Source organism: Tachypleus tridentatus, chromosome 4 (assembly GCF_004210375.1).
Source record: "Tachypleus tridentatus isolate NWPU-2018 chromosome 4, ASM421037v1, whole genome shotgun sequence".
NCBI classification, from domain to species: Eukaryota; Metazoa; Arthropoda; class Merostomata; order Xiphosura; family Limulidae; genus Tachypleus; species Tachypleus tridentatus.
In genome coordinates this window covers 64,905,162-64,917,738 of record NC_134828.1, presented here as the reverse complement: position 1 = coordinate 64,917,738, position 12,577 = coordinate 64,905,162, and the positions used below count along the sequence as shown (strand labels likewise).

Here is a 12,577-nt window from a genome sequence, read left to right as displayed (position 1 = left end):
GATGACTTCCAACATTACTGGCACGATAAGGATATCCCACCGGAGACATTTTCTACACGGCACAGTGGAGGAAGTTTCATCATGATCTGGGGTGCTTTCTCCTTCCATGGAACAATGGAACTTCAGGTTGTACAGGAGCATCAAACAGCAGCTGGCTACATTGGCATGTTGGAGAGAACATCCTTATTGACTAAAGGCCCTCTCGCTTGTGTGGAAATGACTGGATCTTTCAGCAGGACAACGCTGCAATCCACCATGCCTGCAGGACAAAGGACTTTTTCATGGCGAATCGTGTAATTCTTTTGGACCATCCAGCATGTTTGCCTGAACTGAACCCCGTTGAAAATATTTGGGGGTGGATGGCAAGGGAAGTCTATAGAAATGGATATCAATTTTAAACAGTGCATGATCTTTGTGAAGCCATCTTCACCACTTGGAATAACATTCCAGCCAGCCTTCTTCAAACGCTTATATCAGCAATGCCAAAGTGAATGTTTGCAGTTATTTGCAATGACGGCCATGCAACTCACTACTGAGACCTCTTGCTGGGCATTTCTTATCCTGTTCAGGTCTTCTTTCTGGTATGGTCTTAAACTTTTGATCAGCTAGTATTTAAGCTAATTTCATAGTGTTCACATTTTCCCTATTAAATGCTAAGTTTTTTATTTTTATTTTCTCTTTTCTTATTTTCATCTTTCAAAGCTATACTCAAATAAGTGGATGAGTCTAACAATGCAAAATGCATATTTTTTCTTTATGTTCATTGACCTTAAGATTTTGGCCACCAGTGTATGTCAGATGATTATTTTTAAAGTATATTTTATTGACCTATATTGTCCAGTTTATGAAGTCTAATAAAAACTGCTTTTGTCCATTTAAAGTGTAGGTTCCTGCAACATAAGGTTTTATGAACTAATGTAAAGAATACCATTCCCGAGTTCTTGACTTACTTTAAAAAACAGTTTTGAGAAGATTATTTAAAATATTAAAGTTATTTCATTGCTAAGACATTATCCTGTTTACAAATGCATCAGTTAATAAACAAGTACAAATTGATGTACTTAAAACTAAGAATAACAGCTCACTTCTAAATTCTCCAGAAAAAAAGCAAAATCCTTACATATTTGACTAATTGATAAAAATAATTGTATTAATGTAAATAATAAAAAACAATTAACAATATTAAACTGTGTTAAATGTGCATGTGTTTCAAAAATGTGTTTCAAGGTTCCACTGTGCAGTTAGCTTGTTCTTCTGTGCCTTGGTGTTTACTGTCTACCCTGAATACCTCCTATTGAAACTGACATGAAACAAAACAAAACCTTGATGTTTATACCAAAGGAGTATGCCTTGACATTCATTGAGGGGCTTTTTTTTGGCCCTGTGTGTGCTGAATTTAATGAGTTAGAAAGGACTCATCCATAAACATTCTGATTGCATCGTGAATAATTATAAAGAGTTGTCTGAGATGGATGTTGAATGTATGGTTTTTGTACTGTAAAAGGAATGGCTCTGAGGTGACCTCAATTAATATTACCCTATCATTATTTTCTGTTATTGATTTGCCTATTTAAGGTTGCCATTTTACATTATGTACAGCTTAGTTTCAACCAATATGTCATAAAATTTGGATACCATTGCCTGTGTGAAAGTCATTTCAGAGGTCAAAATGGCCTAATTTTCAGGTTATATCACCTATGTAGTTCAAAATAATAATTGATTTTTAATGTATATATCAATGCATTTTAGTTTATTGAAAGTAATAGGCATAAAATTATTAAATCAGTAAGTTGCCAGTTTGGTTTGCTCTAACTGTACAATGAATTTTTTTTGGGTTATTTATGCAAAGAGAGACATAAGTATGCTAATGATAATTACATGTTATTGTATCCATATATTCCTTACAAGCCTCTACAAGTTTATCTATAGTAATAAAGCCCATTTCTCATTCCTTTATAAGAGCATCTCCATATTTGTGGAGACTCATGAGCAGAGCAGGATGTGCTGAAAGAGTTTGTGGATGAGAAGTCCAGTAATTCTTAATTGGGTTTACATTTGGAGAAGGTCATCTTATATGGACAACTCTAGTCTCCCTTTGTTATGTGTATGACTCCATTGTTGGTGGCATGGTCATTCACTATGTGAAATTCACCATCAATGGCACCAGCATAAAGCCTCATGTAAATGCTTAGGATTTCATATGTGTAATTTACAGCTGCCAAAATTACCATTCAAGAATCACATGGATGTAGATCCTGCTACTGAAACTGGTGTTGATTCCAGACCATGGTGGACTATATTTTAATGGTCTTGTTTAACTATTTAGCATTATTACAGTGCTCTCAAAGCTGTCTTCACACTCTGGAAAGATAACCTATGAACTTCAGACAAAATGTGGACTATTCTATGAAGAGCACTAGCATAAAACTATGCATATTTCAAGCTAGTTTGTCTAGACTTCAGTCTCAAGACCCTTGCTATGATGTTGGCTCAATGGGATTTTAATGCAGTGTTATAACTCATCTCTCTTAAGTCTGTTATATACATTTTTGGTTGTTCCAAAAACTGTATAAAAATGTTCAAACAAATAAAAGAAACTAACCCAACCCCACTTTTTCAGATCATTAATCAAATAAACCCATATGAAGGTGGATGTGTCTGAGAAGCACATTAGGCATATAATGCTTTGAGTTTAAAAAAGGCAATAGTGAAGCAGAAACTACACAAAACATTGAAGGTGTTTATTGTGCAGAGCCTCTCAATGAAAAATAATGTTGAAGGTGGTTTCAGAAGGTGGATGTGCCACATTCAGGATGTCCTGTTGAGTTTAATGATGACTTGCTGCTGGCTGCACTTGATGAAGATTGTGCTGTAACAGTTGAAGAACTAGCACAAAAGCTTAATTCAACCCATTCCACAGTTCACCATCATCTGCAAAAGCTTGGAAAGGTGTCAAAACTTGGAAAATGGGTCCCCTATGATTTAACAGAAGCCAACCTAACAGCAAGAGAGGACATTTGCACTTTTCTGCACTCTTGTGAACATAACTCACCTTTTTTTGGACAGGTTAGTGACTGGAGATGAAAAATAGATGTATTATAAAAATGTTAAGCACTGGAGACAATAACTCAATGCAGGTAAACTAGTTAACGCACAGCCCAAAATGGACCTCCACCTTAGGAAACTCTTGTTAAGCATTTGGTAGGATATTGTTGGTGTGATCCACTTTGAGTTGCTGCCACTCAGTGTAATTGCATTAGACTTCTTTCGTCAATAGGTAGAGCACTTGAACATTGCACTTAAAGAAAAGAAGCCTGCTTTGATCAATCGTAAAGGAGTTGTGTTACGCCAGGATAATGCACGGCCCCATACAGAAAATATTGAAGAGCTAGACTGGGAAAAACTTCCACATCCTCCTTATTCTCCAGACCTTGCTCCATCTGATTATCATCTATTCCAAAGTTTTTAGAGCTATCTCGATGGAAAAGAGCTTGGAACACACGATGTCAAAAGTACATTTTTTCCTCCAAACCCCAAGAATTTTATAGAAGTGGCATTCAAAAGCTTGTGAATTGTAAGCAGGAAGTAATTAATATTAATGGAACATACATTATTGATATAAAAACATTAAAAGCATTTTAAATCCTTTTTCTATTTCTGAACCTAAAATCACACATTACTAAAGGGATGACCTGATATATTTCACTACTCACAACATCTTCTGCAGTACTGACGTGGGAAGCAGGAGTTTGTTATTTTGTGTGGACATCTACATGACATTTCAGTGAAATTTGTTTCATTTTAAAGCTTGGAAAATTACCCTTTGACTCACATTTAAAGTAGCACCAGTAAAATGATATTGAAGTACTAGTTTGTTGCATGCCGAAGTTAGTTACAATTCCTACAGACTTAACGAACTCTGGTATGAGCTTGTGGTGATAATAGTGCAGAATTTGAGTGTTGTAACACACAAACTGAGAGCACTGCAAAGTGATATGATCATGATGCACATTTTTTTCTACTAGTTGATAGTCAGTGTTATATTTATTTGTCTGTGAAGTCACCACTTACAGATATTATTCAATAAAGAACGATATATGTATATACTTACGTCAAGTGTGATGACAGTATTACCTTTGTCATTAATCTAATTTTATAATTTTTTATCTTCTCAGAACCCTACAGTCACTAGTCCACTAAGTCAGATGGCTCCTGGTGATGGGATGCCAGGTGGAGCTGGAGGCCCTACTGGATTCTTCCCAGTAAGTTTAGATCCAGTATAGGCAAATTCTCATACTTTCAGTTTCAAATGTAAGTTGAAAGCAGTTTGAGGAGCTTATTAATAATTTTTGAATATTGGGATTTAGATATGCTGCATTTGTTTAAAGTGCTAAGTGATTGTTTTGTAAGTCAATAATAACTCAAATTTAGCAGTTCACTATAAAGATTTTATAACATGAAAACCCTGTTTATAACCTTGAAATTTCATAATAAAAATGGGAAATATCAGTCCATAGCATTTGTTTTTTTAATGTAAGCAAGAATGCTAACAACGTTGTCATCTAAAGAGAGTTTAGTGTGTTATATTAAAAGAAATGTGAATGTGCAAAGTTCAGCAAGTCATGTAACAACTATAGTTAATAAAAGTCATGGGTTTATAAAAGTTAGGGGTCAAACTTCCACTTTCCTTAGAAACTATTAAGCAGCATAATCAAAAGTAATTACCATGTAGAAAATTGACATAAGTCACTTCAATGACATACTTATTCAACCATAGCATGCCTCATGTAGCTGGAGAATAAAACAGGTATTCATGCTATTGAATATGCAGTATGTGTGATTTCTACAAGATTGGATTGGTGAAACAGGTGCTGGGAAATCATCAACTTCTTGTACAGGATAGGTGAGTAAAAATAACAGAGGAGTGTTCATTGGACATGACAGCTTTATGATTGAGTTTTTTGCAATGGAAAATATGCTGCCTAGGCTATTGTCAAGATAAACAATTTTTAGATAGGATGTGGCTATGTGGTGGCATGGAGTGTAATGATGTAATGAAGCTTTGAAATCATTTCAAAACATTGTACTAAAGGGTGTAATAGGAAGTCAAAGTATGGGTAGTTAATAGTTGTTAATGCCACTTACAGTGGTTGATTTTTTCATGATCAGTTGCATTTTAACATTTATAAGAAGAATGATATTAATATTGAAGTACCACATTTTTGACACAACAATAAATACCATGTGTGTTCTAAGGTTTTACATTTTAAGTTTGTTCATACAGTAACTTCAGACTGAGTGTATTATTTTAATATTTACTAGCTTAGGTGCTCTTCTGTAGCAAATGATCTTGTGTTGTATTCCCCACAGAACTCTCACATCAGATCCTCTCTACCTCAACAGTCAGTCTCACAACCATCTCATTCCCAGCCTCCTCCCTCTCATACTCTAATGGTCCATAATCAGGTGAGTTAGAGCCATCTAGTACCCATAATCAGTTGGGTTTGTTGTATAATTAACATAGGAACTAATGGGTTCCTTATTTACTCCAAGAAAGATACTAAAAGCAATTGGGGTTGTCCAAAATTTTTCTTTAAAGCATATCAGATTTATTCATTTGACAGCTTATCTGGCCAGTTGTCCAGTTTAATTGACTCAGATTGTACTGTTTTTTAAACTCAGGTGTAAAAATGACATTACAAAGCATAAATTAAAACATATTTTTGAATAAAAAAAGATCTGAAATGTTTTGTTAGACTATGGTAGCCTTCTTCAGAGTATTCAGTCATTTTAATTTATATTTTTATAATACATGCCATAAGCCTTCTGCACCCTTGCTATTGGAATAAAAATAAAAATCCATCATATCTCTCATGCAAATCAACATGCTTCATCTCTCCACCAATAGGAGAGCACCATCATCGTGTTATGCACCACTACCTAACCATCACTTTCCATTTGGCAGTGCTCAAGTCCAGATATCTTTCTGTTGTCTCAGTTCTGCTACAGAGTGCTTTAACTTAGTTTAACTTACCTTTTCTTTCATTTCTTTTCAAACAAATTTTCATTTTTATTTGAAAGCATTCTTAATATAAGATAAGCAAGCAAAAGATTTGGTGGCAAAGCACATGTAAATAAATCCCCCATCAGGTCTCCATTGGCATTTATTCATTTGGAGATTGAGTGTCATGTGGGACAACCTTTGTCTCATCCCTATTGCCCCTCTCTTCCTCTTGAACCTTTTGATCCTGGCCACATACACGAGGATTTTTTACTATTTTGTCTTCTTTATTCACTTTTTTTCTGTAGGATTGAGTTATTTATTTATCTGATTGGGATTACTTTCCTGACATATCCTCTCCCACTCGGATATGCTCCCTGCGTTTTCTCCCATATTTGTTCCTAACTGCTCATGGTGAAAAGATACCTGGTTCAGAAGTGATGCGATGTCACTCCTCAGATTATCTGGTTTGTTTTTCTCATATACAGAAGTATCCTTTGGGCATTTCTGAGGTCCATATTTTCTTCCCTCACACTGGTCTCTCCACTTTTTTCAGTGTGGGATTCTAGCTAATCTAATGAGTGGAAGAAGATACCATATAGGAAGTTATAATTTCCTAAACTGAAAATGTATATGTGACAGGTAATTTCTTCCATTCACACTTCCCACCCTCCTCCCAACAATCTTCTGGTACTGATTTTTTCTGTAAAACTTTAAAGTAATAATTCATTAGTGATGCATAGAGAGAGTTACATGTATCACATGATGGTGGTGTGCTCCTATTGGCAGAGAAATTATGCATGTTAATTTGCTTAAGGTACATATTGGAATTAAACATTCCAATAAAGTGGAAGGTTGAGGAAGTCACACAATATGTATTATAAAAAAAAAAGCTTGCATATAGAGGCAACACAAAATGGAAAAAGTAGTCTTGTGAGAAGAGGGAAGTACCTGTTAGAAACACATTTTTCAGTTTATTAGTAAGAAAATTATAACTTTCTTATAAACAATATTTATATTGTTACAAATTCGTATAAATTTCATTCTTTTATATAAATATCAGTAATCAAGTTCACTGATATTACTAGAAAATAATTCTATATAATGAATTCTTACAAGATCTGTTACAATATTTTTCTAAGCACTTGATTTATAAAATAAATTTTTATAATTTTTTTTTCTTTAGTCATTCATGTCGCCTCGTTATCCAACTCAGTCTGTGGTGAGGATGGGTCAACAAGTCGACTTCAGTGTAAGTATCAGACTGTATAGATTTTCATTTTGATGTACCTAAAACATTTGTCATTCTGTAATCTGTGTGTTTGCAGTATTATTCGAGCTTTCAGTAATTTCGCATATTCATTTACGTCTAAAAATCAGATTGTTTTTAGAACATTCAGTTTTCTTACATTATAAGCTGAGGAAACCTGGACTGAAGTTAGTTTAAAAATAATATCTAAGTAGCAGTTATAAAGTATGTCAGAGTTTAATTAAAATAATCAGAATATTCATAAGAGGAATTGTTAGACCTTTAATGAAAGTACATAGTGATTATTTAAAAAGTGCATAGAAAAGTATTTGGATATAAAGTGTTCTCAAAAATATAAACCTTAGGATAAAAATCAATCATCTAGTTAATGGCAATGTGTGCGAGGGAAAATGTTGAATAATCATACTGATTTGTTTTTTGTTTCTTTAATGAAGCAAAGCCTTTGTAATTTATATAAAGTAATATTACATAGTTTTTTGTTTTAATGTTTAAATGTTAAAAAGATTTTTTTTTATATACTTCATAGAACAGTGTTCAGTTACATTTGGGACTTGTAAATTATCTTTTTGTAGTCTCCTGGTAATGTTCCAGAACAACACATGATACACAATAGTGTGGACCCAACAAGACCAGGTAAGAGAATAAAGTGGTAGTGTATGGAATGTTTCAGTAGTTTTGTATTTATTTTTTGAGTTATTTACTTTATATTGTTCTTGTTGTTTTTTCATTCTAGGATTATTTAGGGTGTGAAACTAGTTTTCACCCTGAAAAAAATCAATAAAATGAAAACACAAAACATTTTAAGTCATTTATCCTAATTAGTCATGAATGTGACTAGTCTTCACAAAGTGTTGTGAAATCATTGTTGTTATTAATTTTTATTGCATTGTTTAATCTTGTCTTTTATATACTCAGTAAGTATTGTGTTCATTGAGTACACAAAACGTAAATACATAGTTTTGGTTTTACTTATTTTATTTTGAGGTTCTTGTTTTAAAACTGTAGTTAATAATTGGGTAATATATTTATTTTTGGTAACTTAAAAGTGGGTTCTTGTAAAGCATTGATGTGACACTACATGAAGTACGTAATAGTTTACGTTGATGCAATTAGAATTCTTTTGGCATGTGAATGTATACACAACTGCTTAAATGTAAAAACCTTTTTCATATAGCAAATATTCATATGAAATATGTTCTTCCCTGTAAGGTGTAATGTTTAATCTCATGAAAGATAATTGGAAAACTAACTGACAGATTTATCGAATACAATCTAGTTTTTCTTCTCAAAAAAATAAAAGAAAATTAAATGTTCTATTCTATTTCACCTTCAAAATGCTTTATCTTCTAATTTTATTTACATATGAAATATTAGTCACTTAAAAATAACACAAGTTCAGAAAAGTCTAGAAATATTTTTTTCTTTAATATGTGATATAATATACTCTAAAGGTTTTCATCTCTTTTTGCTTCATGTGTTTAATTATGTCTTAAAATGTTTTTCATTCTTACCCTTAACATTTCTCCCTTTCTTCCTTACTAACAGTTTTTTCTATTCACCCATCCACATTCTTGTTTATAGCTGATGGTGAAGAGTTTGTAAGCTGGCAAGGTAAACATTTTTTGACTTTGTGTTCCTTCAGCTCTCTATATACATCACTTATTTCTGCAGCCATAAAATCTTTGTCTTACAGTATTACTTTCACATTAATGTTAATAATTTATGCTTTAGTTATAACTTAAATGTGTACATTTGGCAATAAGTTGTTTCACTGTAGCAGATGGTGGTTACTAAAATCTGCAACTGATTAGTTTTTTTATGATCTTCTGTTTTACATCATATGGCCAACAGTTATCAAGCATAACACTTGTGCACTGTTTATCATTCATTTTTGTCTCAACTTTTGTCTGACTAAATTGCTGACATAGTATGTTGTTTAGAAAGTAAAGTAATCAGAACAGAACTTAAATCACAGGTAGATATTTATTGATGTCTAATGTAGTGTTCATGAAAGTTCTTCAAATATAGCAACAAATGTATTAAAGCAGTTATCAAACAAATACGTGGATGGTCGAAAACTTTGATTACCTTTGGAAATCTCTTTCTCCCCTCCCACTTCATATTGATTCATACTACTATGAAAATTAAGCAATCAAAACATTTTATGTAGAAAAGGTAAATTTAAAATATTATCCCAAAATTATTAACATAATATAACTGCATAAAATGAAGACAAATCAACTTTTTGGATTATGTTGCATATTTTTATCAACCTACAATAATTCATAGATTTAATAAAACACTACATAACTATAGTCTTTGGAACATTTATTATTTAATTCCATATTCTTGCAGTATACATCATGAGAAGATAACTCAGCCTCTTTGTCCCATTAGTGGATGGCATAGGCTTTACAACAGCAACGAAAAAAAAAAAAAGAGATATTTCTATATTTTTGATATGATATTGTTTTCATATTTAACCTGTAGTCTTCACATTTTAAAATACTTATTTAATACCCCATATTTTGTTATTCATTATCCAAACAATTTTAGTTATATTTTTTTAACTGAGTTTTATATAAAACATATCTGATAGTATGTATTTTTTTCAAGCTTAATAAAAACATAAATTCTTCAAAACCTTAACAGTAAAAGTTTTCAACTTTCTTCATTAGGTTTTGTTAACCTTATAATTTAATATTTTCTTTATTGTGTTTGTATAATAAAATTTAATAATGATCTTCACCAGTAATTTTTCTATCATAACTTGAAGTTATCAAAATAAAGTTGGTGTTACAGAAAGTTTATCAATCCTTTATGAATAGCTTTGTCTCATAAGAATGAGAATTTTCATTGCCTTGTTTTCTTCTTTTGTCTAAATGTGTAGATGATATTTTAAGAATATTTCTTGACCATAATTGAAGTGGTTTGTAAGGAAATGCACAAGATTCAGTCATAACATTAGCCTTAGAATTACCAATTAAGTCCAGATCACATCAGTTTTTTGAATATGTATTTATTGTATTTATTGCCCATGTTTTCATAAATCTGTTGGTTAATAATTGGGACTGTGATGAAACAAAATGATGGTCATAATAAATTATTTACCTCTGGCATGTTTGAATATTAACAATTACTATTTCATAGTATTGACTCAACAAAACTGAAATATATTGTACTTATAAAGCTGTCTAAATGGCTATATACATGTTTCAACAATTTTTTTTATCTAAGCGACTCTTCCAGATAAGTGTTCAGAAAAAGAAGAAAAAAAAAGAGGCAAACCTTATTGATCTAATTCTTTCACAGAATTTTTCTGTCTAGGGTCCCAGTGATTTCTTTCTTATATCAAAAAGGATACTGGTATACTCACACCCCATGCTTAGTATTGCTGGTGCACAAAAATAAAGCTGATGAAAAGGAAACAAACAAGTGTAATAAAAAATTTAATTTTATGAAGATATGTAGGGACCAATATATGCATAACCTTGCTAGGTACAGCAATAAAGTTTTAATGCTACAAAAGTATAGAAACAAAGAAGTCATAATTACAAAACTGACTCACTGGGGCTTAACTCTGACTACCATAATTACAGTGATTTTCCAAAGTAGGGATAATTTTTTTTAATTTTAAGTAACTCAGATTTTGTAGTTTTGACTTTTTTGTTTCAACAGTATTAGAACTTTCTGTATTATTGTAACTAGTTACATTAAATATATGTCAACCCCTATTTCTCTTTATAAAGTTAAATTTTTTTCAATTATATTTGTTGGTTATATGGGGTCCATAATAACATGAATTATATAAAAAAATTAAATAGGTATTAATATTGTATTTAATAATTCCACTTATTACTACCAAGTTTCCCTGTGAATTTTACTCAGAAGTTAGTTGTTTCACCTTGTTACTTTTGATCAGTTCCTTGCACTTAGCATTGTACCAGGACAAATAATATAAGTTAGCTCACCATGTTGTAATATGTGGTTCTCACTGCTACTGAACAGTAAAAACAACAAGTATATAATTTGAGGGTTGATAATTATTTCTGAAAAATATTCAAGATAAAATTATGAAAAATTGGTTAGATTATCGTACATCATAGTTTGTTCATCTTTTTAACATTTTGAGGAGTAATAACATTGAGAATTACTTAAAATTATATTAAAATTAAGAGGTACTTTTTTTATTTGGCAATTTTCCTCCATTAAATTATGTATATCTAAAGAAATGTTTTCTTGCTAACCCCACTGTTGACAACTGCAAAATTTAAAATGTTTCAAACACTAAAATATATTGATTAGTCTGATTTTAATGTTATGATTAAATCAGATTTCACAATTTTGCATCATTGTTTTAGCATAAGTTGTCCTCTAGGGGGTTAGTAGTAAGTTTAAGGACTTATAGTGCTACAATCTGGGGTCTGATTACCCACCATTGTCAGGGCACACATAGCCCATTGTGTAACTTTGTACAACAGTAACCAGTGTTTTATTATTGTTTACTTTAATGCTTTAGTTGGTTATATTTATGTATTATAAAAGTTACAGTCCTGTTGATCTAAATCTTAAAACAATTCAGAAATTGAAGAATTATGCACATCAGTACATTTTCCTGTTTTACTAAGTTGGTTTAAATTACTTTTTAGGCCAAGACTAAAACTATATTATTAAGTGTCAACAGAATCGATTATTAACTGGAAAGCTAATGTGTTCTCATGTTAAGTTCCCATTAAATGCCTATGCATTAGAATTCCTACCTGCGTAGATGGACAAATGTGTTTCCTTCTTAGAAATTAACATTACAAAATTAAAATTTATAATCATGTTCAAAATATTTATATTTCTTTTACAGGGCCACAAGGAATGAACCCAATGAATTCAAGAATAAACCCACAAAGAGTACAACATCTTGGACAAATGAATCCTGGTGTAAGTAGCTTACTAGTTTGAGCCACATGTTTGCTCTTTGACCACAGTAAATCCATACTGAACCATGATGAAACTTTGTAGAATGGATGGTAACTGCCTGTTGTGGAGACTCAAATGTAGAGGACAACATTTCGAAAGTCTTTTGCCTTTTATCTTCAGGTCCTCTATACTTGCATCTCCACAACAGGCAGTTTCCATTCATTCTTCAGAATGTTGTCATGAATACTTTGCCTAAACAATCTATCAAAGCATACTGAACCAATTAGGAATAACTTATTTTGTTACAAAATGTATTTACTTCTGTAGTAAGGATTCATTTTTTTTACTTTGAAGTATGTGATTGTGCTTTATTTGGTTATTATTATGATACATCA

The 12,577-nt window shown here is 31.8% G+C and overlaps 1 protein-coding gene across 16 annotated transcripts in view; it reads left to right on the top strand.

Annotated features, from left to right (window-relative positions):
- The window catches only part of LOC143249305 (single-stranded DNA-binding protein 3-like), a 68,644-nt gene that overhangs the window by 38,495 nt on the left and 17,572 nt on the right, over window positions 1-12,577 (top strand). For 10 of the 16 annotated variants that reach the window (XM_076498906.1, XM_076498908.1, XM_076498907.1 and 7 more), the window contains 6 exons: window positions 4,176-4,262; window positions 5,371-5,466; window positions 7,188-7,253; window positions 7,844-7,904; window positions 8,817-8,882; window positions 12,127-12,203. In XM_076498906.1, coding sequence (XP_076355021.1) covers window positions 4,176-4,262; window positions 5,371-5,466; window positions 7,188-7,253; window positions 7,844-7,904; window positions 8,817-8,882; window positions 12,127-12,203 — 453 coding nt within the window. The remainder of the gene's footprint in view (window positions 1-4,175; window positions 4,263-5,370; window positions 5,467-7,187; window positions 7,254-7,843; window positions 7,905-8,816; window positions 8,883-12,126; window positions 12,204-12,577) is intronic. The other 6 variants (XM_076498912.1, XM_076498917.1, XM_076498921.1 and 3 more) reach the window with 2 other exon arrangements.